The sequence below is a fragment of the Branchiostoma belcheri genome, unplaced genomic scaffold, assembly GCF_001625305.1.
Source record: "Branchiostoma belcheri isolate BF01 breed outbred unplaced genomic scaffold, Haploidv18h27 scaffold145, whole genome shotgun sequence".
In the NCBI taxonomy this organism is placed as follows: domain Eukaryota; kingdom Metazoa; phylum Chordata; class Leptocardii; order Amphioxiformes; family Branchiostomatidae; genus Branchiostoma; species Branchiostoma belcheri.
Window position 1 is genome coordinate 593,361 of NW_017802880.1, and position 27,832 is coordinate 621,192.

General features: G+C 41.0%; 1 protein-coding gene across 1 annotated transcript in view; it reads left to right on the forward strand.

Moving 5' to 3' along the window:
- The first annotated feature begins 14,150 nt into the window (after positions 1–14,150).
- Positions 14,151–27,832, forward strand: part of LOC109465001 — a 29,046-nt gene continuing 15,364 nt past the window's right edge. The window contains exons 1-9 of the mRNA XM_019762127.1: positions 14,151–14,422; positions 15,571–15,671; positions 15,939–16,089; positions 18,706–18,818; positions 19,014–19,361; positions 20,418–20,530; positions 24,127–24,418; positions 24,739–24,981; positions 27,405–27,618. Coding sequence (XP_019617686.1) covers positions 14,183–14,422; positions 15,571–15,671; positions 15,939–16,089; positions 18,706–18,818; positions 19,014–19,361; positions 20,418–20,530; positions 24,127–24,418; positions 24,739–24,981; positions 27,405–27,618 — 1,815 coding nt within the window. The 5' untranslated portion in view covers positions 14,151–14,182. The remainder of the gene's footprint in view (positions 14,423–15,570; positions 15,672–15,938; positions 16,090–18,705; positions 18,819–19,013; positions 19,362–20,417; positions 20,531–24,126; positions 24,419–24,738; positions 24,982–27,404; positions 27,619–27,832) is intronic.

Here is a 27,832-nt window from a genome sequence, read left to right on the forward strand (position 1 = left end):
AAAAAAGTCACATCCACCGAGTCTCTGGCCTGGCTCTATGCCTGGGTAATCCATGGTAATTAGGGACAAAACGGAGCCGGACACGATGGCTACCGAATGGAAGCTCCACGACTCAAGAACTCAATATATACGTACAGTACCGAATTACACAAAAAGCCACCATGTCCCGACTTGTCGTATACGTTGCTAAGTAAAACTTCTGCGAATTCACAATACCAGCTTTGGATTCCTGTGGTTTAGTACCATTTTTTGGCCGGATTTTTTTTTTTAAATTTGCCCGCGCGCACTAGTTTGGGGGTCTTTAAAGGTTGTCATCCATAAAATTAAATCGGTATGGCCTTATATGACAAAATCAAAATCCATCTCACCGATCCAGTTTGGAACCCTTGATGTCGGTTTCCATTCGCCGTCCCGACCACATGCGTATGTATAGTATTCGGCAGCATCTTCTTCGAACAGTTAAAAGCACGAGTCACAACTTAGCTGGCAAAACTTTCAATGCACCCAATTATCGCAACTGAGATCGCCGTTCTTCGCTAGGAGAAGCTATTTGCACTCCTTCTCTGTAGAGAGATTGCGTTAGCCATATGATGTATTGTTGACATGTATGGAAGATTCAGTGTTCACTGTACACTAGAAACATAAGATTCTTATATTTCAATCCGTGTTTTTTTTTATTTAACCAAGATACCTGTCTGACCTAGTGATATATGGGACCAATTGTATGCAGTGCTCCATATATATTTTGCTGTAAAAGTACATCCTATTGTTGTTTGCATGAATTAGCAAGTAATTATTTTTCCGCCCAGGAAAGTAGTATTTGCAGTAAGTTTTTGACAGCCTGTGCTTTCTAGATTGTCTTTTTAATTGCCACTGAGTAACGCAATGAAACTTCTTGATAGTCATTTGTAGTCAAATATTACTATTAGCGCCATCGATGTAGAAATTAAAATACTAATGCAGTACAAATTCCACTGAACACTAGACCTCCGGCTTTATGTCCTACATGTGTGAGAGAGGACGTCTCTAACAGAAGATACCTGCTCATGTTTACCATTGAAATAGGCTTCATTGATCTTAAATATGCATGGCGGCATTTTATGACGTCACCGGTGTTGCTAAGGGCAACGTAAGACTTAGTACACCCTAATATTCTGTCATAAACACTTTTGGTAAAGTTATGTTGTATACCATTTAGTTTTCAGGGAACAACCTATCTAAAAGTTTTGGCCAATAAAATCACATTAATGAAGTGGTAATGGCGTCATATTACGTCATAACAACATAAAAATGGTAGATATGATAAATAAACCATCCTCTAAAAATTTGGTGGTCATTCAACATACCGTTCGCGAGTTCTAAGCGCCTCCCCCCGGTCCTACCTAGCCCAGCTACGTTATAGTTGGCAGTGTTGTTAATGATACTTACTCTTGACGTGGATAGTGAAGGTACACTTAGCAAAATTACCGTGCTCGTCCTCAGCGGTGTACTTAACGTAGTAAAACATCCAAGTGAAAGGCCTCAAAAGTGCCAAGAAAACAATTAATTAAAAGCAATCAAGAAATAATGCAAGGCCTGAAACAATTTCTTTAGATAAGGGTACAGCTTGTGCGATCTGACTCAATCAACTCACCCTCATACAGAAAATATACAATAAATACTAATAAATATCAAAATCATGTCACCAAAGCATTTTGAAAGCATTTCAGCATCTTAACGTTTTTTGGCATGCACAGCATATTTCAAATGCCCCACTTACCCCATTTTGCGTATTTAGAGACTTGCAAATGGGTGCATCATCGCGCATTTACAATGGGGAAGTAAATATATTTCATATATTATTTTCAAGTAAGATTTATGGGGAAAGATGATGAGGCTTAAGTACTTGTTTGGTTTCACGACGTGTGTGGTGATTTTTATCCTAACGTTGTCTACAAACTGCGGGTCGTCCCATGTAACGCTGACTTGCTCACTACTCGCAGTTTCTATTACTTAAGACGCGTGGCAGAACTTGACAGTAGGCCGCTCTGCTATAGTCGAGATACAAAATAGTACATTCGTCAGGCACCGTGTTTGTGTGTGTGTGTGTGTGTGTGTGTGTGTGTGTGTGTGTGTGTGTGTGTGTGTGTGTGTGTGTTGATGTGTGTGTGTGTGTGCATGTGTGTGTGTGTGTGTGTGTGTGTGTGCGTGCGTAATTGTGTTTGTATCTGTATGTACCGGTGTGTATGTGTGACTGTGTGTATGTGCGTAATTGTGTTTGTACTTTGTACCTGTATGTACCAGTGTGTATGTGTGAGTGTTCGCGAGCGCCCGCGTGTGTGCGTTCTTGCCTGTGTGTGTGTGTGTGTGTGTGTGTGTGTGTGTGTGTGTGTGTGTGGTTAAATCCTTTCGTACAGACGAGTTACGTGGGCATAATTACCTATTAACAACAGAATATGAAATGTCAGACACTGAACATTTGGTACCATGAAGTGGGCTTATAAACCTGTTTTCCCCTCTGGTCTCTCAGTCACTGACGAAAGCTAGTGGATACTAACTGAAACGTCTGACGTTTTCAAAATCATATCCAGTTGCTTGAGTAACTGCTTTTTGGCGTAAGGGCCTTTTTAACTTGATTTTGACTTCAAATTTGACATGAGTCAATAACTGACAAAAGTAAGTAACCAGCGCGCCTTCCACATCTGTCTTATGTTCAAAACCTACTAACTGCATTCTAGGATTTTAATCAACCTATCAGGGGTTCAGAAAATATCACATGATAAGAAAAACTAGAGAGTTAAGAAAAAAAGTTCTTACATCATCTTGAACATTACCAAGCAAAATAAGAATCATCTTTCTGGTATTTTCTTAAATTTTGCTAAGAAAAACAAGAATGGCCTTACTTTCTTTTAACTTTTTAGGGAATAAAATCAAGAATGAATAATAAGAATATAATACTAGCCACATCTTAAGCCTTATCAAACATTTTATATTTTTCTTGTTTATTTTCTTATCAGTGTAATTCTTGTATTTTCTAAAATGTTTCTAGGATGCACGATGTGCATCCACCAGTTCATCCACCAAACAGAACAAGCCTATAGTAGCTTGGACTTACCATCAGTGAAGATCTGAAATGGGCAGCACATATCAACACTGTCCCGGGAAAGTGCGAGAGACGGCTCTACCATCGAGTATGGGGCAGCCATCTGGGACCCCTACCAGAGGAAAGAAATTGACATTCTTGAAATGGTCAGCAGACGGGCTGACAGCTTCTTTTCCAGTAATCACAGACGGTCTGACGTCAGTTTTACAGCCCTCCTACAAGACGCGCCGTCGGGATTCCCGTCTGACCACGATGTACAAAATCACTAACGGACTGGTAGCCATTCCACCCACTATTCTGACCCCAGCGTCTACTCTCTACTCGTACCCGTGCTAACCACTCCCACAAATACATGACACTGCGACCAAACTGTGACATGTACAGGGCAAAGTATGCATACTACGCTAGAACCATCCTTGAGTGGAACTAGCCTGACTAAATCGCGCTCCTGGCGGCCGCCGCCCTAGGTTGCCGCCCCCCAAAAGCTTGATGTCAAGCACGCGTAAAGCTGGCGGACTGTCGACGGCCCTGGTCCGCCATATATGGTTAATGAGATGCAAACGTCACGAACGGCCCTCAGACGGTGCGGCACCCAACAGAGATGGTTGCTATGGGCCTGTCGGTCGCTACCCAGTGATGGACGTCGGCGCGCCTTTCATGTCCCAAACTTGAAGTTTGGCCGAGGAAGGCACGGGCACCCGCTCGCGAGTCGAATCTGTTTCTATTTTCCAAAGTTTCTGGAACTTCCTCGTGGGAAATGGCAGCCACACCGAGAGAAAAGAATATCATCCACGGATTTGTATTTGGCGTCACGATTTTCACTCGGCTATGTCCACATTTCGCATCTCTGATTAGTTGTAGCGTCCGCTTCCGGCAGCGCCGGCGGTATTGAAAATTGACCGAGCCGACGCGCGTGTAATCAACTTTTCTTTCTTCGATATAAGCGCTAAAATGCTATTTTCCACAACCACACATCGATATTCTAGTGAAGAAATGCATAGTTTCAAGAATCAGTCAAGAAATTATATACTTCTATGCGGATTTTTAACGTTTTTCGTGCCATTTTGTCGTCGCTGAACCCGGAAGTGTGGACCTCGCTCTCGGCGTGAGTTTTCTGTTACCCACAAAGTAATTAATTTCTAGCGTATGTTACCCTGCGTTTTACCGATCAAAACAATAAACAACTCCCGCTGAGGAGAAGCCAGTAACATTTTAGATTCCAGCAATTATAAAGTATCGACAATTTGACAGGAGTCAACATCGTGGCACAAGAATCACAGTCGTCAACCCGCCGTTTTCGCTTGCTCTGCACTGTTTCACGATCTCGGTCTTCTCATAGCCGGTAGGAAGACACGAAAACACGTCGTTTCTCTGTTTAACGAAAAAATTGTATCGTCTATTCCTGAAGCGGCTCTAGGGGCCAGGGACTCCCAAAGTCCACACACACAGACTCCAGAATGCACAGAAACTCGGTTTCGGGCTAGTCGCAGCCATTTTTCTGAGAAATTCCCACCCGCAGTCGATCAAATTTCTCGTCCCCGCCCGGTACTCCGCCCTTCTCCGGCTGCCTGGCGCCGGCCCAGTCGGTTCCCACATTAATTCCTAATACTGGCTTCCTATTGGTGACTCCAGGAAAGGGAACGGGCCGCCCGACTTACAGCTATTCTGCCACAAGCTCTTGGGGTGGGGGTCATTAACCTCCAGCCGAGAGCTTGTGTATACACAGGCTAGAGTGGAACAACCTCCCGGCATACATAGTGGACAGCCCCTCGCTTGACTCCTTCAAGAGCTGGTTGTCATCCCGACCGTACTCCAGACGCTGCGCCTCCCCCGTCTGCGTGACGTCCCGACTTGGGAATTTGCAGTCGACTTTTGAACTTGAACAGTCAGCAAGTAATTCTAATCAAGATTCCTGTGTACGTGCGTATTTTCTTTCCCACGCATGCTTCGCTTGATAGACTTAGCAGGTTGCAAGATTACAATTTGTGAACAAAACACACATCTTTATATTTGGCATTTACCAAGGAACGTAACAAAAAAATAAGCTTCATATTAAAATAAGAAACTGGCCAATTTGATACTGTCTTCCCCCCACCAAAAGGTCTGCTTGGAGATTACTGAACTACCTCTATTTGCAGTTAAATACGTGTTTGAACTTAGATATATTTGCTAAAAATTTGAAACAATATTATGCTACTGTTAAAATAATTGTACAGATAACAACTTTACCGATCATACGTGACATGACCAATGCTCCCTAACTGGTTTCAACATTTTGCATTAGGTTCCCAAACACTATTAATCAGAGAGGGAGGGGTTCATTTACAGTGACACATACAAGGAAAGAGGCAAAGAGAGAGACAGAGTGCAAGGAAAGATAGTGTAACTACTGTACAATGACCCTTACAGAATACAGCAGCATTCAATTTTACATCTGTTAGATGATTTTATCCTACGTTCCGTCATGCTAAGTTCAGTTACAGGAAGTCCCTAATCTAGTAGAAAGGTCTAATGTTGCATTCGTCTGCAATGTTAGAAAGGGGAAACAATAGTCTATTTATCTATTTATTTATGTATTTATTTATTTGTTTCATGTCATCTTTGTACAGGGTGGCCCAATTCTTTTCAATTGGGCCCTGTTTTACACAACAAAACACAACATCAGCGATTCTGATCAAGATCCCTCTGTATAATTATGCATACCGAAGGTACTTTTCGTGCCAACTTTCTGATGGATTCAGCAGTTTCTCTGTGTATATGAATGAAGCCGGATCCTGTCCTGTGCCGCATTCGTTGTGAAGTTTCACTAGCGGAAAGGTCCTTCTCTGTTTTATCGGCGAAGGTCCTTGTCTGGTTCATCGGCGAAAAACCATCGGCAAGGTGAGCATTTATAACCTATTATAATTACACAACCACAGCGATTTACTCGGATTGATGGGCTATTTCTCCTGTCGAGCTATGGGCGGATGTTTTTGATGATATGTTTTGGCCAAATTACGAGGTGACAGGATATGTACCCGATTTACTGTATATAATTCTATTGCTATAACCAAATGAACATGGCGTTACGACAAAAAGCACGAACTTGGTGTAAAATCTACCTTTCATTTACTTTTGAGCCCTTCGACTTCAGTTTGGGTATTTTAAAAACCTTTTTTTGGGTATATGGCTTCTTTCGTAGATCTAACTGGAGTTAACAGCTTTTCCTGGCGGGAAATCTGCCGTTAGCATTTCGTAGACTGTTTTTAAGGCAACATTATTTACTTAATAGGAACATACTAGTCAATGGTCATTTTTTCCGTGGAATCCAGTGGTGATTTTTAACCGTGCCAGTCTGAATTTGCAGAAGCAATCAAGAGTTGTAACCCTTTATCCTATTGTTTGTCAACAAACCTTTAAACAGTCTGGCCCTAGTAACTATTTTGCACAATTTACCACTAATTTCTGGTCTAATTGAGTTAGCCGCTATATTCATATCATGATAATGGCAAACCCTGGAGGTCTTTGTTGTATAGTAGAATGCAGGCTTTGGGTCTGTATGATTTGGATTGTATATGACTTCCAGTCCGTGTTTAAATGTATCGTTTTACGCCACTGGGTTTTTAATGAGTTGGTTGCAGTTCAATTGACCTCCGCAAAAGGGACATTTAATTTAATTACACCAGTACATGGCGTCACAACACGACATGACGTCAAGTACAAGTAAAACATATTTGTGTTTTCCATCTTTGAGGTACCCCCTACTATAGTGAATCAACGTCGGGTCCTTCACTACTTCAAAAACCGCCCCTCTTATAAGCTCACACTAATTTGCAAAACTTTTTTTGCTGTTCGTCTGTCCATATATTATGATAATGAGCCTGCGACTTGTACCGGCTATCCTCGCTGGGGAACATAAACTTGTATGTGTGTTTGTGCGTAATATTTATTCTGTAACAGTACAACCTCAGGGCCTGGAGACCCCGGGTGCTGACCCAGTTAACTCTTGACTTCCAGGATCCCCTGTAGGTTTGAGAACCAATTTTGGCAAGGTAGCTTGCCGGTCAGTGGAACCGGTTTGGGTCATTTGAATAGACTTCTGTCCAATCAAAATAAGGTTCCAACCATGGTCACCTACTGTCAATCATGTAATAGGATATGGGGTCACAGTACATGTCCTGTTTGCGGGTCCCGGATATATTCAGGATTGCGGCATTTCTGGGGCGAAAACAGCCGCGCTGCCGAACACGGAAGTGATTCCGCGCCGCTGGCGGCCGGAAGGGGTCAGGGGTCAAATTGCATGACGTAACCACTACTTACGTCATTCCCCGTTAGATTTTCTCAAATGGCGGCTGTCGCCGCCGAGAGCTTCCTTTTTGTTTTTAGTGCCTTTTTGGCGATTTTTTTTTTCTTTACGCTGAAGAATGTGAACTCGAGTTCGGAGGGCTCTTGCCTTCGACAGTGTGATATTGTTTTGTTGTGTGTATGTATAGTGTAGGCTTTTTTTGAAGATGATTATCGTAGTTATAGTGGTCAGAGAGTCTTTTTGTGAAGGAAGCAAAATACTATTAACCTAGCCTGTACCATGTCTTTCTACGGAAATACGGAATGTAGAATTCGTCATTTGGTACAGTGGTGCCTTGAGCATATGCTCAAAGAATGACATTTGCAGCTTTGGCATAAAATTTGGTATAGGAGTGCCTTTGACGTATGCCCAAAGAGCTATTCTCACATTTTTGGTAAACACTACTTTTAATATGTGTATAAAAAGTTTTTCTGCTCTTTCCAGACAAAATGCTTTAATACCCTTGTATTAAAACCAAACGACTTGGAATTTGTTATAGATGTGTCTTAGGCATATGCCAAATAACCTTAGACATAGTTTGGCATACACCACTATAAAATTGTGTAAAATGGGTCTTTTTGCTATGCCCAAAGAACAGAGCTAGCAATGCTGCAAGGTAGCAGCACACAGTATTAATGGGCGACCCCCTGGGTCTGTGACGCGGGTATAGAAAGTAGTAGAGCGAATATTCTTGAAGGCTGGGTAGAAAGCCTGATAAGAACGTCAGCCAGACGTAAATTGCGCTGGGTGGTGTAGGAATGTATCGGGTATGAGACTGTATGATTTGAATTGTGAAGGTTTTGCAGTTCGTGTATTTATACAAATGCGCCGTATTACGCAACTGGCTTTCCGGGTAAGTCGGCTGCGGTTCAGGTCACGTCCGTACCATAGAGGGCGATTTCAACGATTTATTTTGGTACTTCTTTTTCAGATACTTTTTTTTCCTGGGCAAATTTTGCTCAGAAAGGCCCAGTTTTCTGGTAAGAAGGACAGAAGACTGTATATTTTTAAAATATGGCCAAAAAGTGTGACATTTTTCATGGTTTGGCCTGTTATTGGCCACTAAATACTTGTGATCTCCATGCGGGTATGCAGTAGCGGATGGCTTGGGGGTTAAATCTCCCTTTTGTGTATTTGAGGATTACACTGGCAAAACATATGTTTTTAATAGCCTATCGTCTGCCAACAGCATAACTTGAGAAAGCTGAGATGGATTATCTTGATATTTGGTAGGTGGGTGGGTCTTGTTGAGACCTGGAAATGATTAGATGTTGGACCCCCTAGCGGATTGTTATGGTACTGCATGTGAACTTCCGGTTTTGATATCTCATGATCTACACATGCTGGGGTGACGAAATTTGGATGGTAGGTAGCTCTTTTGCTGGGGAAGAAGTGGCGTGAGCTTGGCCCCCCTAGCAGCTTGCTCAGGAACTACAGGGCTATCTGTTTGAAAATATTCAAAAGAGGATAACTCAAGAACCGGAAGGATCGTCGTGATCTTTGGTATGTAGGTAGCTTACGTGATGCTTGGTATAATTATGTGGCAATTATGCAAATCTGGATGTAATTTGCATAATTAATGGGGAAATTCTATAAATCGATTTCAGCTGCATTACATTATAGGACCATTCAAGCTTGTGACATGTAATTGAGAACGAGAGAAACACGGGCAGATATTGATTATGTTAATGAACACTTAATTGCATAATTAATGAGAAAATGTAATGATTCCATAATGCTAACAGCCTGGAATTTTATACTTGGGGTTGCTGGCGTCTTTTCCAAATTTAAAGTGACCAGTGTTAGTACAGTAACGTACGGACCTCCCACGACGCCCTTTTCTGAACTTGATCTTCCTATTGTCAACGGTAACTTGCTCAGCAAAAATCATGAACATCCATTTTCATATTCACGAATTATCCCGCTAACAACAATAACGACCACCACAAAAGGTCAAATTCAAGGAAATGGGAACGAGGCCCATATCCGAACTTGACCTCCGTATCCTCGACGGCGACTTGCCCACTGAAAATCATAGACAACCACTTAAGGATTCCCGAGTTATCTTAGGAACAACAAAAAACGCAAACATAAAAGGTCAGCTCTAGTTACGTAAGAACCCCCCCCCCCCCCANACACACACACACACGAAGCCCATTTCTGGCCATCACAATGCCCATCACTAAGACAACCTGCCTGCCAAAAATCGTGAACCACGGACCATGCCTTCACACTTTATCGTGCATAATCTGCAAAACAGTGCAAAAACTATTCCATTGCCTTCTGTCGAAGGCATTTACGTGCTTAGGGACCTTGATAGTATAAATTTAGGGAAATTTATCCTTCCTTTGGCAAGGATTCTCAAGAAAGTAGCAACGATGTGGGAAGCACACGGAACAACATTATGGCCCCGATGGGATTTGCCACCTAGTAGGTAGGAGTTGGAGAACTTGACATTGGCCACGGCGGTCGGTTGCTAGGCTAAAAGTCTTTCATTCCATATGCTACGCATCATTGGAATGGTCTTGATGTAGCTGTTCGATCTCTGAATCTTTCATTGTATAAGAAGTACTTAGTAAAGTCAGTACGTTCCCCTTTTTACCGACATTTTAGCATCGGCCCCAGGTACACCAGCGCATTACTCACGCGTCTCCGCATCGGGACCTGTAGTCTTAACCACAGCTTATTCTTAAGAAATTTAGCCCCTAGTGCTGCTTGTATCTGCGGGTCTCGCTGTGAGAGTGTCATACATTTTCTTTTACACTGCCCTTTATATAATCAACAAAGAGTCACCCTACTCAGCAATCTCCAGAATGTGGTAGGCTTTGATTTTGATGTTTTCAATATGTCTGAACAATTGTTATGTGATATTTTACTTAGAGGATTACCTGATTTATACTATGATACAAACTGTAATATCTTGCTAACCACTCAAACTTATATTGTTGACACCAAACGGTTTGTACTCGATTGATTTATTATATAGCCTACTAAACATTTCTTTGTACTATTTAACGACCTATCCCACCCACTTGCTGTTCTCTGTTTTTTGTTATGTATTGTAATTGTATTCTATGTTTGGTGGTGAGGCTAAAATTAGCTATAGCTAGAGTACCTCACCACCTTGTCTTGTATTGTCCTTGTTGAATTTGCAAATAAAAAAAAAAAAAGGTCACCCACGATGACGGCAGTAGCTTCGTTACATGTTACATATCCACAATGAAATCACGACATAGATGTAATGTTTTAAAAATGGTTCATATTTGTGGAAAGGTGGATTTTTCCTGTTCCGTGGTTCCCAAGTAAAAAAGGGCTTGAAGTAGCCGGTTGTAGCGGCTTTACTGTAAATGACCGCGGGTAACCCCAGATCGAACGTCCGCTCTATTCGAATGACGTCATATCGAACAAGATTCGCGGGTTCGGGGGATTCGATTTCCATAGTAGCGGGGTGGGACTTTTGGGCCCAAATCTGACCATCGTGGGCCGCGGGGATGACAGTGGATACACGTCGGGGGCGAGGAGTATTATGTACCTATGATTTTTAACCCTAAACAGTACACCTGGGGTCCGCGCGGACCCCAGCACTATATATTCTGTAATATCTTTTTTGTCTCTAAAGATTTTTTTCTGAAATTTTAGGTTATTGTCACCCACAAAGTTGTCTCTCAATACAGTGCAGAAAACTCCGTTTCTACCATTTATAAAAAAAATTATATCTGATTTTCTTTTGGGGTCCGCGCGGACCCCAGCCGGCTTTCGATCATAATGGATACACTGGCGCTCTTATACATTACCTTATTTCCGTTTTTATATGTTTTTATGCACTCATCGTATGTCTACCAAGTTTTCAGAGAATGGTGTAGTAATAGAATTAAATTTTAATAACTTTGGTGTAATTATTTCGTCATATGACGTCAGAGCTAATAATATAGTCCGCCATATTGGATTTTGACCAATGACGTCATCAAATTAGCATATTCCATGCATATTAAATGATTTAACTTATATTTAATTATGTAAGATGTTATTAATGTTGGAAAAGAAGTGTAATTTAATATAAAACATAAAATTTTATGTTTAAACCAAAATTACTTCTTTTTTCAAAAAAATGCCTGCTAGAAACCCGTTACCATGGCAACACAAAAAAAACCATCAACTTACTAGTATTAAACTAATATGAACTTTTTGCCAGAGACATTAGGAAAGGTCTCCAAATTTGATACTTCTAGCGCAAGCCGTTTAGCCGCTATCTTAGATCAAAGTTTGGCCTCAAAAGCCCCTTCAGTCTGAAATGGGTTTAAAAATCGGGTATTTCTTCTTGTCTTCTTTTCTTCACCGAAAAAAAGAAAAAGTTCAAAATGTATGGTTTTTGTATGTAATGTGGACACAGAGGTTCCCACATCAGTTTGCAACACAATTGAGCTGGTAGCACGTTGATAATTTCTAAAAATTAGCTAAAAACTGTTCTGGGGTCCGCGCGGACCCCAGGTGTACAGATTAATCAGTCCGGGAAGGTGTTCTGTTGAGGGTTAAAGCTCCAGAAAGGAGAATTCCGTCCATGTAATATTTTGGCCTTTCAGCAAAATAGCCATTTCAACACCCAGGACAGTATGTAGTCATAAAATTCACCGGTAGTAATATATTGATTCATTTTTATTCAATGAAAGGAATATTTATGTTGTTGTCTTATAATTCGCATGGAGCTGTATATTCCGAGTGAAAGTGATTTTATGTGTACTTGAGTGTATTGTATTCAAATCATTGTGGAAAATGTGTACAGTATTTTATCAAAATAAAATATTTAAACTCTTTACATGCCAATAGTAAAAACCCCTTCATACTAACGCACTAAGTGTATATGAGTATGCAGGGGAGCTAGATTTTAATCAAAGGTCACATCATTACTTCAAAGAAAAAAAAAACATTTTTGCATAAGATTTTGTTGTGCAAAAAGACCACACGAGCAAACGTCAGCTTTTGTAAAAGCACTTGTTTTGACTGCGCCACACTGCATGGTGGTCAAATCTGGTCAAAAAAGTCGCAACGTTCTGAATCATATCAAATGGTTGTTTTACATGGTAATCACTGAACAGAAAAAAATCCACCTTTTTACAAACATAAACCATTTTCTAGGCAGCACATATATGCCACGATTTTTTTCTGTATTTAACTTTAAACGAAGCTATTGCATCACCTTGCGTGGCCCTAAAGATCGTCATTTTTTTTTACTTCGGTATTTATCACCAACTCACCGTATTCAAGCAGCAAGATACTTTCAAAATTACCCCTAATATACTAACTACTTATTTACAATTGTAGTTATATGTTAACAATGCTAGGAGGCTTCCCTCCCAACGCCGATAATTTACTCCCGCAAACTCAGGGCGATAGAAAAATGTGAATTCGAGTGGATTCCTTCCTCAGCTAACCGACATCTTGCACACGCAGTCGTCCCTCAGTAAGACATCTGGAGTTTGTCTTCTTGGCGGTAAACAAAATTCAACAAAATTTCTGTCGACAGGGATCACAAGCTGTCATGAGAAATTCTAATAAGTTTTTAAAGTCAATGTTTCGGCTACTTATCTAGATACTAAGTTAAAACATACGCCATATTGGCGTTCATGGAGCAACAATACTAAAAATGCAAAAAAGCAATAAAATTACGTAAAATAGTTACTAGACCCTTGGACGAAGAGATTAAGTAGATATTTACTCGGAAAAAAGACTTTTTTGTTGTTTCTTGGGGTTTTCCAAGTATTTCCATGCTTGTTACTTTAGCACATACTATTTACGCAACTCTTTCATTGACATTAATAATAAATGTTTGTGCTCTTGTTGATTGTCATATATGCAATTATTACTAAACTAAATGTACTTCCCAGAACAATAAACAACAATGGGGACCCCAACACTGGTCCTGGCCGTCATCCTGGCCATAGCAGTGGGTATGTAATCATTTTATCTTATTCCCAGTGTTTTTTCACTAAATAAGTTTCATGACGTATCTCTAACTGTATAGCCAGTTACTTAACCGCCCTTCGGCATAGCACACCAGATTTGGCACACCACATTTACCAACTTTTTAAGGCTTAGCAAAGGCACCACGTTTGTTTTGGCTCACAGTTGTAACAGACAAGGTACTTGACTTATTATTGTCACCAAAATGCGGCACTCAGTACTGATGTGTATCATTCTGTTATGTCAAGAGCCACTTAGCAACTACACATTTCAACAAATATCTGGCCCTTGGCCTCCTACCAAATACTACACACTTTGCTCCGAATTATACAGTTTTGAAGAGGCTTACAAAAAGCTACAATACTATCCCATGCATTATTGGAAACGCTTTCTATATATTTTTGGTTTAAGTCCACAGAACAATGACTCCTTGTTTACATAAATGTTTACATTTAAATAAAAGAAAACCATTTTTTACAAAAAAAAAAAATAGTTACTGTTCTAAAGGTAATAACAATTATTACTCGGCCAAGAAATTTTAGAAAGTTAGGAGCCAACGCAACCATCGTCCTTATTTTTTTTTTAATATATAAAAGAAAAGACGTTACGTCGACCATATGAAATATATTCAACTTGACAGAAGAACCGGTTTTGTCCAAATTGGTTTACAATGTGCTCTTGCAAGGGATGCAAAATGCTGTGTACCGGCAGATTAACTACATTTTGGACACCCCAATCCCTAAAATGGCTATATAACTATTGATATGTATATTGTAGGATCCCACCACAAAGCAGACAGTTCTCCTGTCGGCAACAAAATGACAAAAAGGGCAGTTCCAGCCTTTCTGGCAGCAGCAGCGAAAGAAATAGGAGGAAAAGTCGTCGACAAGCTTGGCGACAGGATCGCGGACGGTGTAGTGGAGAACCACCAGGAGAAGGTGGTGAGCGGTCTGCAGGACTACCTGGGGAAACAGATGGACAAGTTCGACGATGAGTACAAAGAACTGCTGAAGGACACCAGTGGGCTGGCAGCGGGTTTGAACCGGCCGGTGGAGGAGGTTGGTTAAATTTGCCTGAGCCTCTGTCTTTGACAGCATTATAACTTATATAACGAGATTATAAAGAAAGGCTTCTTCTAACACAAACGTCCTAATTCTGTGGATTAAATTACACTATGATATAGCCAGGTGGCGTTGACCAAGCCCCCATTCCATATTGATTATGACACCATAATGTCACAGTTAGCATGATACAAGTATTGCCAGGTGTGTTTTGTTCTAACAAGTGTGCTTTGTTGCAGAATAATGCACACCCTGGAGCAAACCATTATGCAGGGGTTTTGATTTTTTTTGCTAACATGTTTCCTTGTTGAATAGAAATATTTACCGTCTTGTCATCAACCAATTTATTTAGCAATATGTAACAAAATTAAAACCACGTCAATACGATGTGAATTATGAGTGAACGGAGAGAAATACATTTTGCACCACCCCCACTAGTAAGTACATTTCTGTATTCAAGCATCCAAATGACCTCAGATGACTTCAAATGGAAGCTTTTTCTATTCTTTTGGCCAAAAATAACCACATATGGAATACCAGTTCTGTTCCGAAGTTCCGGTGAACTCATATATGAACTCTGATAGAGCAGGTAAAATCATCACACTAAAGGACATACAATTTTAGACAATGGTGTGTCAGAATTTGCCATAGAAGAACTGATTGAGGCCAATTTAGACTCAATATGTGGGTCCTTGGAATCGGGAAAGATTCACAGGAACAGTGGCCAACGGACGGGAAGATAGAGGGGAGACTGTAATGGTCTGTTATGTAATTTAGATATATGTGTTATACAGGAATGTGTTACACTCTACTGTGTAAGTTTTGATAGGCTATATGATAATAGCGTTAATGGCCCGCCCTTTCTCGGTGAATATGGTGTGATAAAGCCTTGCCAGTTGCTATAACCACCTTATAAAGCTTCGCTCACTCGATGGCTTGTAGTTGGTGGTTACAGCAACTGACAAGGCTTTATCACACCATATTTACCTTGGGGCGGGTCATGAAGTCTTAATTGATATATATGAAAATTAAATTCAGTATCACAAATACGGGAAATTATTCAAGTTGTACATTATACTGATTTAAAGAAAGTACAAAGATCATTCCTAACGATATTTTATGTCAAAGATTTGTTCGCTTACTAGGCGGAAATTCAACTTGTTCCTGGGCGAGGAGGCACGATGGGTAACATGTATGCACCACCAGGCTGGGAGATCCGACATAAGTACAAGTACAAGGATGACAGGTTGGTTAACAATTTCATAATAAGTCAATTTTCTTATGATTTTTAAATGGAAACATGAATAACCTATTAAATGGTTCGTGCAGGCGTCCCTTCGGCCGGTGTGCGATTCGAACTACATACAGTCGGTCTGGTAAACCGGGTTAATATGGAATGCACCATGTTGTATTCTTTTTTTTTTATATGTACTGCATTTTTAAGTGTCTGGTGAGGATTAATCTTAAGTGAAAAATTTTACTTAGATAGCAGAATTTTTCTTATAATAACAAGTGATAACGACAAGGTCAGTTCCGGAGGACAGGACCCAGCCTACACCTACCCAGCCGGACTAGGACCAGTTCTGATGAACGGCTGCTTCGGGACAGGCTATAAGAATGGAGACCCCTGCTGGGAAGCCAAAATACCACTAGAAGGCTGTCCAGTAAGTACCGAGTCTACTATTTCTGCATTCTATGTTGACTAAAACCGGTCTTATTTCAATAAAAAGACATTGGTATTAGAACGGGTTTTCTTTTAGTTTAAACCTCAGTCACAACCCGCCGTACGTGCTTTTTGTCCGTGCGCTTTATTGGGAGGCCACATCTGCTACGTTTTCTGAAAACGTGGGGAAGGAGTGGCATCAACCCACGTAACTCGCACGGTTGCACAATGTGTATGAGTTTGGTCTGCACGCCATGCCTGGTCGTGAGCGGTTGAGTGCATCGTTCGTTGCGCAAGTGGTAATTGAGTTGTTCGTGCTTACAACGTACGATCTCTGTGCGATTGCCACTTTACTATAAATGGCCCTGTCACACTTCTGCGAATCGTCTTACGTATGAGTTGCGTGCGGTTATTTTTTTTCATTCGCAAACTGCGCACTTCGTATGCATCTCAGTCGTTTTGTGTACGTTTTGTGAACGCCGGCATACGCACAGCACACGCGCCGCCCGGCTCAGTACGCAGCGTAGTTTTAATCATGCCCTTTGACAGCGCATTGTACGTATTTGTAACTAATGAAAAGCACAAAGATAGCGTAAAGATCTATAGGTAGCGAACTTGCCGAACACCTGGGCTACACCTGGGGCTTCTCTAGACCCCATGGTTAACAGGCCTCCTGTAGCATTGTAAGTAAGATGTGACAAAATTGAATGAGTTGATGAATATGTTAAGATTGGCCCTTTCTGATATGTTTTGCTGAAAAAACTTTTGGCAAAGAAAATTATTGTAGGGAAAACGTATTTCCTAGAGTGCAATATGTTTTACAAAAATGCATTTTGACACTTTTTAACACAAAAGAACACCCTTGTACCGCCTCCCCAAATTTAATGATTGGACTGGCCATTTTGCATGTTATCAATATATCTATATTTCACATAAAATATTTTTGCTGCCTGTACTTTGGGATAATGCGCCAGTTGCCTTTTTTTGTCCGAGAAAATGTGTAGTGTACGTAGATTGGTACAAAATAGTTAATAAAAATGTAGGAGCATAAACGCTATGGGCGAATATAAACTTGATGTCATGAAACATCTAGAGACGATGGAATTATAACAATAGCCGGTTTGAACTGTGGTTGTAATGTAGTGTCTGTAGATATGAAATGATTGTAGTGTTCGCAGAGAAGTGTAGTGTCCATGCTATCTGTGTGTATGCGCAATTGTTAATTGTCTGTATTGCAAGTATGGATGTTTTTATTGTTTTCAAATAATTAATCATTAATATTTTTTATCATTTTGCACCACTACGTACACTATACATTTTCTTGGACAAAAAACAAAAACAGGTAACTGGCGCATTATTCCAAAGTACAGACAACAAAAATTTAATATTTTGTTTTAAATATAGATGCATTCATAATTTGCAAAGTGGCCTGTCGTATCATCATTTTAGGCGAGGCAGTAAAGTGTTTTGTTTTGTGTTAAAATGTATCAAAATGCATTTTTGTAAAACATATTGCACTCTGGGAAAGACGTTTTCCCATTAACCGTCTACGTTTCAGCAAAACATATTATAAAGAGCTAATCTTAACATACTAATCAACTCATTTTTTGTTCTCCTACTTAAAATGCTCCAGGAGGTCTGTTAACCATGGGACCTAGAGGAGCCGGTAACCCGGGTGTAGCCCAGGTATTCGGCAAGTTCGTCATCTACATCTGTACGCTACCTTTGCGCTTCTCACTAGTTACAAATACGTATAATGCGCTGCCCTGTTGCAATACGAACGGTACTAAAGCGCCGCAAGTGCGCAATGCATTCATCCAATGCACCCATCTTATGCACAGGTGCAGTTCAAGGTGCAGATCAGCGTATTAGCCGCGTGCCCCCTACGTACACACATATGTAGCGCACACATACTGTGCATACTTGACCGATGCATGGCGTATTAAAAACGCATGACCTGCGTAACAGCGTACGCATGCTCAAAACTACGGTGCGTACCTAAGCCGTGCGGTGCGTGTGCTGTGCGTATGGCGGCGTTCACAAAGCTTACACAAAACGACTGAGATGCATACGAAGTGCGCAGTTTGCATAAGGCTGCGAATAAAAATGTCGTCTGTATGCAACTCATACGCAAGACTTCGCAGAAGTGAGACAGGGCCCTAAAGTTATACCGTGTAATATTCCGTACGGAGGCGGTACTCACAAGTTACAGATCTCTACGTTCGTCCACGTTTTTGCACTTAGACAGCACGCAGATGTATGTACGGCGGGTTGTGACCGAGGCTTAACAGATTACATTCCAAACGTTATTCACGCAAGGAAATCTTGATATACCTTAAGCTGCGAAATATGTAAATAGATAACTTTTTTTTCTCTTCATAGACCGTTTGAAAGACCATGCTACATCGCGACATTCCATATTATAGTGCCAACGTCTTCAATGTTTAGTGGTTTATGGTCAAAATGGCTTTAAAAATTTCAATTTACAAAGATTTTTTTGGACAAGTTATAAGTGGCTTTCTTGTCTGACGTATGATACGATACAACAACATCTCGTCGTTAGCGTAATTTTGCTTCCTTCTATAGCTTTCTTTAACTTTGATTTTTCAATGTCCAGAACCAGATTGACGGCGCAACCTACCTCGGCGTTGGCTTCGATGGAAGAGGCGTGTACTCAGCTGAGTCTAGGAAGAAGAGTGTTATCCAGAGATCATGCCAAAATTTGCAAACGTAAGACACTTTTAGACATGATTGTTTTATGACTCATTTTTCTGTATTTTGGAAAAATGCCCGCCATTTTCAAAATTTTGTACATACGCAATCTGATACGTCACTGAAACCAATCCATTCCCCATACTTTATCGTATAACGCGCCCAGCTACATGAATGACAACGTCAAGTAATTTTTTTAAAAACTTTAAACAGATACGGTGAAAACGAAGTACCTGACTCCATGACCGTGCTAGGCATATACGACACAGATGTAGAATCCTACACCTTCAGCTCAACGGAAGAGTATAGGAAATACCTTGCGGAGAAATCAGCCGTCACTTCTGCCAAGGCCATGTTCCAGGAAGAGATCAACAAGGCTTCTGGACACGGAGCAGGGGGTGGAGCGTTTGGACTTGGTTGGTCAGCAGGAGGAGGAAGATCCAGTCAGAGGGGCACATCCAGACAATCATCAGGCTTCAGTGCCAGCTCCTCTGCCAGCGCTCGTCTTGGTGAGAAGCAGACGCAAACATTCATGGCCATGCTGGAGATAAACATATTCAGGTAATAAACACCCTTTCTTATATCTAAATTAGGATGCAGTCATAGTATTTAAAACATATCATCATATAGTCAAATGACGCTGAAAAGTCCAAAACCCCCATAACTATTTCATTAGTAATGACGCCATAACCTTAAGTTTACAGTGGTAAATAAATCTCTCCAAACGCCGTGGTGGTCAAATCGCATAAACAATGGAATCAATCAGTGTAAAACATTCTTATTGAATGACATCAGTATGGACATGGTGGAGCTATTTTCGGGTCAGAGAATAAAATGTCAAACACAGTATACACCTCGGGTAGCTCATTAATCATTAAGTATTAAAAAAAATCTATTGACAGGAATAATGCAGATTTATTGCCATTGACGGTCGTTGCGTGCTATAATTTTTTTTCAACTCCATTTGTATGTAATACTTGTTTTTTTTATTTTAACCCTTGTCCTGGCCTTTTTACATAATATTTTCAAGTAATTTCAAGTTTTAATCAAGTCACAGACCCTCGACTATTTTTGCCAGGCGGCGGCGTAGTTATTCCGCATTCGTTGCGTTTGGCTGCGGTGTGATACGTTGCACGAGAAACACCCCCCAAATCGTACATGTACAGGGCACTCTATAGATGGTACTGTATGTGCAACCCATATATATATATATATAGGGAGAGATAGGTTGGTCCCGCGGGACAATTAACATTTGTTTAATATCCAATTATTATTATCTTTTCTATTTTAAGTGACGAAAAGTCATTATTTCTACCAATCCTAAAGGAATATGCAAGCAATTAATAAACCCTTGGTTCTTGACCATATTTGTCCGCATAAAATTAATAATTAAGATGTATAACATGCTAGTCAGTAAATCAGTTGAGTTTTTGAAGGGTCGATATATCTTTATCGTTATGTTTTACTGGATATACGTTTTTTAAGAAAAGGGGAGGGGGGTATTAAAAGAAAATGTTTCTGTACAATGTAGTAGCAATGGCGGAAGACTAATATCTTGGCTATTTTTGTTTCAGCAAGAATATGGCCCTATATAACATTGTGTTTCTTAACTCCTAGGTATGAGATCTTCATGGACGACGTGACACCGGAACGATTAAACGTGGGCTTCTTACGAGACTTTATTTCCCTGCCTGAGTCCTACTTCTCTCCCGGGGCAGAAATTATATTTCGTAAGAAGTCTTTTTTACTAGATGGTTAGAATTAACGATGATTGACTGGGTAGTTACTGGATAGAGAGAATTAGCGAGGATTGACTGGGTAGTAACTAGATGGTTAGAATTAACGAGGATTGACTGGGTAGTTACTAGATAGAGAGAATAAGCGATGATTGACTGGGTAGTTACTAGATGATTAGAATTAGCGAGGATAGACTGGATAGTTACTAGTTGATTAGAATTAGCGATGGTTGACTGGGTAGTTACTAGATGATTGGAATTAGCGAGGATAGACTGGATAGTTACTAGTTGGTTAGAATTAGCGATGATTGACTGGGTAGTTACTAGATGGTTAGAATTATCGAGGATTGACTGGGCAGTTACTAGATGGTTAGAATTAGCGAGGATTTACTGGGTAGTTACTAGTTGGTTAGAATAAGCGAGGGTTGATTGAGTAGTTACTAGTTAGTAACAATTAGCTAGGATAGACTGAGTAGTTACTAGATGGTTAGAATTAGCAAGGATTGACTGGGTAGTTACTAGATGGTTAGAATTAGCGAGGATTGACTGGATAGTTACTAGATGGTTAGATTTAGCGAGGATTGACTGAGTAGTTACTAGATGGTTAGAATTAGCGAGGATTGACTGGGTAGTTACTAGTTGGTTAGAATAAGCGAGGGTTGACTGGGTAGTTACTAGTTGGTTACAATTAGCTAGGATAGACTGAGTAGTTACTAGATGGTTAGAATTAGCAAGGATTGACTGGGTAGTTACTAGATGGTTAGAATTAGCAAGGATTTACCGGGTAGTTACTAGTTGGTTAGAATAAGCGAGGGTTGACTGGGTAGTTACTAGTTGGTTACAATTAGCTAGGATAGACTGAGTAGTTACTAGATGGATAGAATTAGCAAGGATTGACTGGGTAGTTACTAGATGGTTAGAATTAGCGAGGATTGACTGGGTAGTTACTAGTTTGTTAGAATTAGCAAGGATTGACTGGGTAGTTACTAGATGGTTAGAATTAGCGATGATTGACTCGGTAGTTACTAGTTATTTAGAATAAGCGAGGAAAGACTGAGTAGTTACTAGATGGTTAGAATTAGCGAGGAGAGATTGGGTAGTTACTAGATGATTAGTGTTAGCGAGGGTTGACTGGGTAGTTACTAGTTGTTTAGAATTGGCGAGAACAGAGTTAGTAGGTACTAGTTTGTTAGAATTAGCGAGGATTGACTGGGTAGTTACTAGATGGTTAGAATTAGCGAGAGTTTACTGGGTAGTTACCAGTTGGTTAGAATTAGCGAGGATTGACTGGGTAGTTACTAGTTGGTTAGAATTAGCTTGGATTAACTGGGTAGTTACTAGTTGGTTAGAATTAGCGATGATTAACTGGGTAGTTACTAGTTGGTTAGAATTAGCGAGGATTGACTGTGTAGTTACTAGTTGGTAAGTATTAGCGAGGAGAGAAAGAGTAGTTACTAGATGGTTAGAAATAGCGATGATTAACTGCAGTTACTAGACGGTTAGAATTAGCGAGGTTTGACTGGGTAGTTACTAGTTGGTTAGAATTAACGATGATTAACTGGGTAGTTACTAGTTGGTTAGAATTAGCGAGGATTGACTGTGTAGTTACTAGTTGGTAAGTATTAGCGAGGAGAGAAAGAGTAGTTACTAGATGGTTAGAAATAGCGATGATTAACTGGGTAGTTACTAGATGGTTAGAATTAGCGAGGTTTGACTGGGTAGTTACTAGTTGGTTAGAATTAGCGAGGATTGACTGTGTAGTTACTAGTTGGTAAGTATTAGCGAGGAGAGAAAGAGTAGTTACTAGATGGTTAGAATTTGCGAGGATTGACTTGGTAGTTACTAGATGGTTAGAATTAGCGAGGATTGACTGGGTAGTTACTAGATGGTTTGAATTAGCTAGGATTGACTGGGTAGTTACTAGATGGTTAGAATTAGCGATGATTGACTGTGTAGTTACTAGAAGGTTAGAAATAGCGAGGGGAGACTGAGTAGATACTAGTTGGTTAGAATTAGCGAGGATTGACTGGGTAGTTACTAGATGGTTAGAATTAGCGAGGATAGACTGAGTAGTTACTAGAAGGTTAGAAATAGCGAGGGGAGCCTGAGTAGATACTAGTTGGTTAGAATTAGCTAGGATTGACTGGGTAGTAACTACATGGTTAGAATTAGCGAGGATAGACTGGGTAGTTACTAGATGGTTAGAATTAGCGATGATTGACTGTGTAGTTACTAGAAGGTTAGAAATAGCGAGGGGAGACTGAGTAGATACTAGTTGGTTAGAATTAGCGAGGATTGACTGGGTAGTTACTAGTTGGTTTGAATTAGCGATGATTAACTGGGTAGTTACTAGTTGGTTAGAATTAGCGAGGATTGACTGTGTAGTTACTAGTTGGTTAGTATTAGCGAGGGGAGACTGAGTAGTTACTAGATGGTTAGAAATAGCGATGATTAACTGGGTAGTTACTAGATGGTTAGAATTAGCGAGGTTTGACTGGGTAGTTACTAGTTGGTTAGAATTACCGAGGATTGACTGGGTAGTTACTAGTTGGTTACAATTAGCGAGGATTGCCTGGGTAGTTACTAGATGGTTAGAATTAACGAGGATTGACCGGGTAGTTACTAGTTGGTTAGAATTACCGAGGATTGACTGGGTAGTTACTAGATGGTTAGAATTGGCGAGGATTGACTGGAAAGTTACTAAATGGTTAGAATTAGCGAGGATTGCCTGGGTAGTTACTAGATGGTTAGAATTAGCGATGATTGGCTGGGTAGTTACTAGTTGGTTAGAATTAGCGAGGATTGCCTGGGTAGTTACTAGATGGTTAGGATTAGCGAGGATTGACTGGGTAGTTACTAGTTGGTTAGAATTAGCGAGGATTGACTGGTTACTAATTGGTTAGAATTAGCGATTATTGCCTGGGTAGTTACTAGTTGGTGAGGATTAGTGGATTAGTGAGGTTAAACTGGTTAGTAACTAATTGGTTAGGATTTGTCAGGATAGCCTATGTATTTACTAGTTAGTATTAGGGGATTTGCGAGGAGTGACGTCCACTGGGAAGTAAGGATTAGCGAGGATAGACTGGGTAAAAACTATTGCGTTTATACCAGGCTTGCTATAATCGTCTGAGCTAGATTCTGTCTAAAATAGTATCCGGTTATGGCATATTTCGCTCATGTACTTGCATGTAGATTTCATGTCATTTTTAGTAGACTGTCTTCAAGAGAAGAAAATCTGTATATTACTCTGCTAAATCCCTGCTAATGTATACAGTACTACCACCATTAACAGACAGAGCAGTGGCGGGTTGCAATGGCCAAATTTACTAGGTGATTAACTAGTACCAACATTGCTTTTCACTGGAACAAATTTCTATGCTTTATAAACTAGATAACATTACTGTTCTTACCCCGCATTTTAAAAATCGTCTTTAATTCCACTTGACTTTGTTACTATATACCATTTTACTACTATAATAACGAAAGTTAATTACTGACAATGCAACTACCAGACTACAATAATTTCAGACATGAATTAAAAGCTGGAAACTGTCTCCAATATGAAGTGTGATATTATTCTGCAATTTCAGAAAATTTCTACCTCCGCTGGGGAACACACTACATCAAGTCAGCCAAATTCGGAGGGCAACTAAAGATCATCAAAACAAAGCAAGCTACACAGGACCTGTCGATGTCTGAATTCGCGACTAAAGCAGAATCTGACTGGAAGATGACTCTCAGCACCTTCTCAGCGCAGGCGTCACAGACCAAGTCCAGTAGCTGGTTTCACAAGCACGAGTCGAAGACTGAATCAAAAGACTCTTCTGCACATGCAGCATCTGGTTCTGAATCACAGGCCCAAAGACAGGAAGAGAAGCAAGCGTAAGTCTGTTTATTTAAGAGTCAAATATAAGCATTAATACAACTTGATTACTGTCAGTTGTGGATGCATCCTGCTGTATTTGTGAAATTGTATTAGTCTTTCTCCAATGTTATGGTCATTATAATTTCTTTCTTTCAATGTTTAGTCGCATTTACATATGTGCTTATTCACTTTGAGAGTTTTTCTTTCTTCATTGAAAATGCATATGCCTTACTAAATGCTAATTTTTTTAGAGCTGATACGCGGTTATATTAACATGATAATATTACTGAACAAAATCACAGAGTTATGAGCTTATTGTTTTATCTCTTCCATTCAGATCAGCCCAGGAGTACAGCAACGAGGTTCTGGTGGTTCAAGGCGGAGACCAGAAGATCGCCGCTGCCATCACGGAGATGTACACGACAGCCCTAACAAGAGAGCTGAAGGACTGGTTAGAGTCCATTGATGACTACCCCAAACCCTTCTCCTTCGTGTTGAGGCTGGTCTCAGATCTACTGAACATCCCCTTTGACTCGCTATTCCCTGCAGGAGAGGTAGATTACGGATGTTTAGGTAGCAGGTAAGTTTTCTTTTTTTGAGAATTATTAGGCATTTTGTTAACTTCAAGTTGCCGTTAGTTACCATGGTCGTCAAATTTGTTAGGATTAGCGAGGAAAGACTGAGTAGTTACTAGATGGTTAGAATTAGCGAGGATTGACTGGGTAGTTACTAGCCTGGGTGCCATCCGAATTTGTAACGGCTCCCCCGAAAAAATCGTCTGGGAACGGTTACAGTCTTTTCGCCTGGTGATGATGTCACGTAATGAGCTAAGCCATGTGGGACCCGGTGGGCGGAGCCTCTTTCAATTGGATGACACGTAGACGCCTTCTTCCAATCAGATCGCCCGATTTCTCACGTGACCATGTTGTTTTGTCGGGGTCAGAAATCTGCCGCGAGATTCACACATGTACGTCGAGTGCAGCCATTTCTTGTAGCAAGATGTTTTTTATGGCCTTGTTTTCGTCTTATCTTCGCGAAGTCGCGCTGGTAACACTTGTTAGCAGCTCCATGCTAAGAAGGACAGCATGTCGTACGATGAAATCCTCACAAAGATCGGCAGTCTGCGGCGATGGCGTCGGCACAGTTCCCGGGGAAAGGCACCCCCTTTCCTCCGAACTACGCCGACTGTTGTCGTCTTTGCAGCGTCAATCTTCGCGGAGACGGGAGCTCGAGACTACAGTCCTTCCGGAAGATTTTTGATCAACCAAAGGATGCCAATGAGGGAAAACTTTGCGACCGGCTGTCTGCTATCGGCGTAGTGCTAGTCCAAAGGGAGGATGCCTCCGAACGGCTGTGCAAGAAGTGCACTCGAAGTGTGGGGCAAATAGAACAAGCCTTGCAGCAGCTGAAAGCCTGGCAACAAATCGACGACCGAGGGTTGGAGGCCACAACACCGCCGGAATCTTCTCAGAGAACGACCCCGTCGCTTGAGCCAAGGATTCTGCCGACAGTTCCAGAGTTACCCCTACCAAAAACGCCTGAGCCCGCCGAGAAAGACAAGCGTTCTCGCGAACCGACCCCCACCAAAACACCACGGGCTCTGAAAAAACTCTGCAGCGCAAAGGGATTGAAAGTTCCTCCGCCAAGAACCAGCCAGACAAAGGTGAGCGAGTTCATATTCTTTTGTCTACAGAAGGATACTAAGGCTTCAAAAAATTCCATTCCCGATCGATAACGTTGTATATCATTGTTTTGGTGCCCTGGTATTTGCGGTGTAACACAAGAGTAGTAGCCCCCCTCCCCCACTAGTCGCACATTCTGTAGAATATTNCCACGCCGTGGAACAAAGGACTGCCCGCGTCTGCCAGCTTCTTACATACGAGAGGGACGAGTTGGTAGATCAAACTTTTTCCTATAGCCAGTTGGTAGTAGGGCGAGAACATCTTTTCCTACTAAGAAAAGACTTTCAGTGCGTCATTTTGTCTCACGTTTCAGCTCTGAAATCCCGTCTAACTCAGCTAAAACAGACGAAATCGCCCGGTCAATCAAGCTAGCATCAACGTCGGCTTCCGCGTCCGCCATGTTGATGATGATCGGAACGCCTACGCATGCATATGTATATAGCGCAGATCGACGGGACCAATCAGCGCGTGCGGGCAAAAAATGACCGCACATTCAAATCACCAGACTGAAAGACTGTACGCGTTCCCAGACGATTTTTCGGGGGAGCCGTTACAAATTCGGATGGCACCCAGGCTAGGTAGTTACTAGTTGGTTGGGGTTAGTGGATTAGTGAGGATAACATTGTTAGTAACTAGTTGGTTAGGATTTGCGAGGATAGACTATGTAGTTACTTGTTGGTTAGTATTAGGGAATTAGCGAGGATATACTGGTAGATTACGGATGTTTAGGTAGCAGGTGAGTTCTCTTTTTATGAGAATAAGTAGGCATTTTGTTAACATCAAGTTGCCGTTAGTTATTATGGTCGTCAGATTTGGGCTCGAACCAAAGCATGCTCGGTGCAACGTAATCTTAACGAAACGTTCAGGGTTACCAACGACTTCCATGCATTTTTAGTTGGGGAGATCTGCCTTTATAGAAATACGTTTTGGGGTCCGTAAAAAATGTTTTGGGGTCCGAGCGGTCCCAAGGGTGACAGATCAATCCGAAGGTTTACTGTGTAGGGTTCAATTTGGACAGTGGACTATTTCAATGTCGAAAACTTGCCACCCTGTTTGTTTTGCACAGCAAAGTCATAGTTTCTACGACTAACTGACAGTAGTATCCAGTTGAATAATAAGTAACTACGTCGGTATACCCCCGATACCTCGCTAGTAAAGGGACGGTTATCCTAGGAACTGATGGCCATGTGTCAAAAATGATATACGAAAATTTATAATGGGCTCATGGGCAGGAATCTGCTGGGGCAATAGCAATTTAATTTTTTTATGCGGAATTTATATGTGACAAGATTAGAACAGTATGTTATTGGTTACATTTCAGGAATCTACAAATAGAAAAGGAAACAAGCCGGAAGTACTACACAAGAGAGACAACAGAACCCGGTAATGATGACAAGGGAACTAAGAATGGGAGTGAAATGGTGACGGTCACTGAGATCCGTTATTGTAATTTTGAAAACCGCAAAGCCCTTGAGGACAGCATGACCAAGAGGAGGCTGGCACTTCAACGTGCTGTTACAGTGTATCTGGAAGAGGTAGAGAAAATTGTAGTAACCATATAACACTGCCTATAGCTAACGAAGTATATTTATTTTAATTATATACAGCGTTTAAACATGTAGTACAATAACCTGCTGGGAACAGGGAAAGCTTCCCCAGGACCTTCGTGACGCTGTTATCATTACCTTATACAAGAACAAAGGGGAAAAGTCCGACTGCTCGAACTACAGGGGGATAACTCTCCTTTCA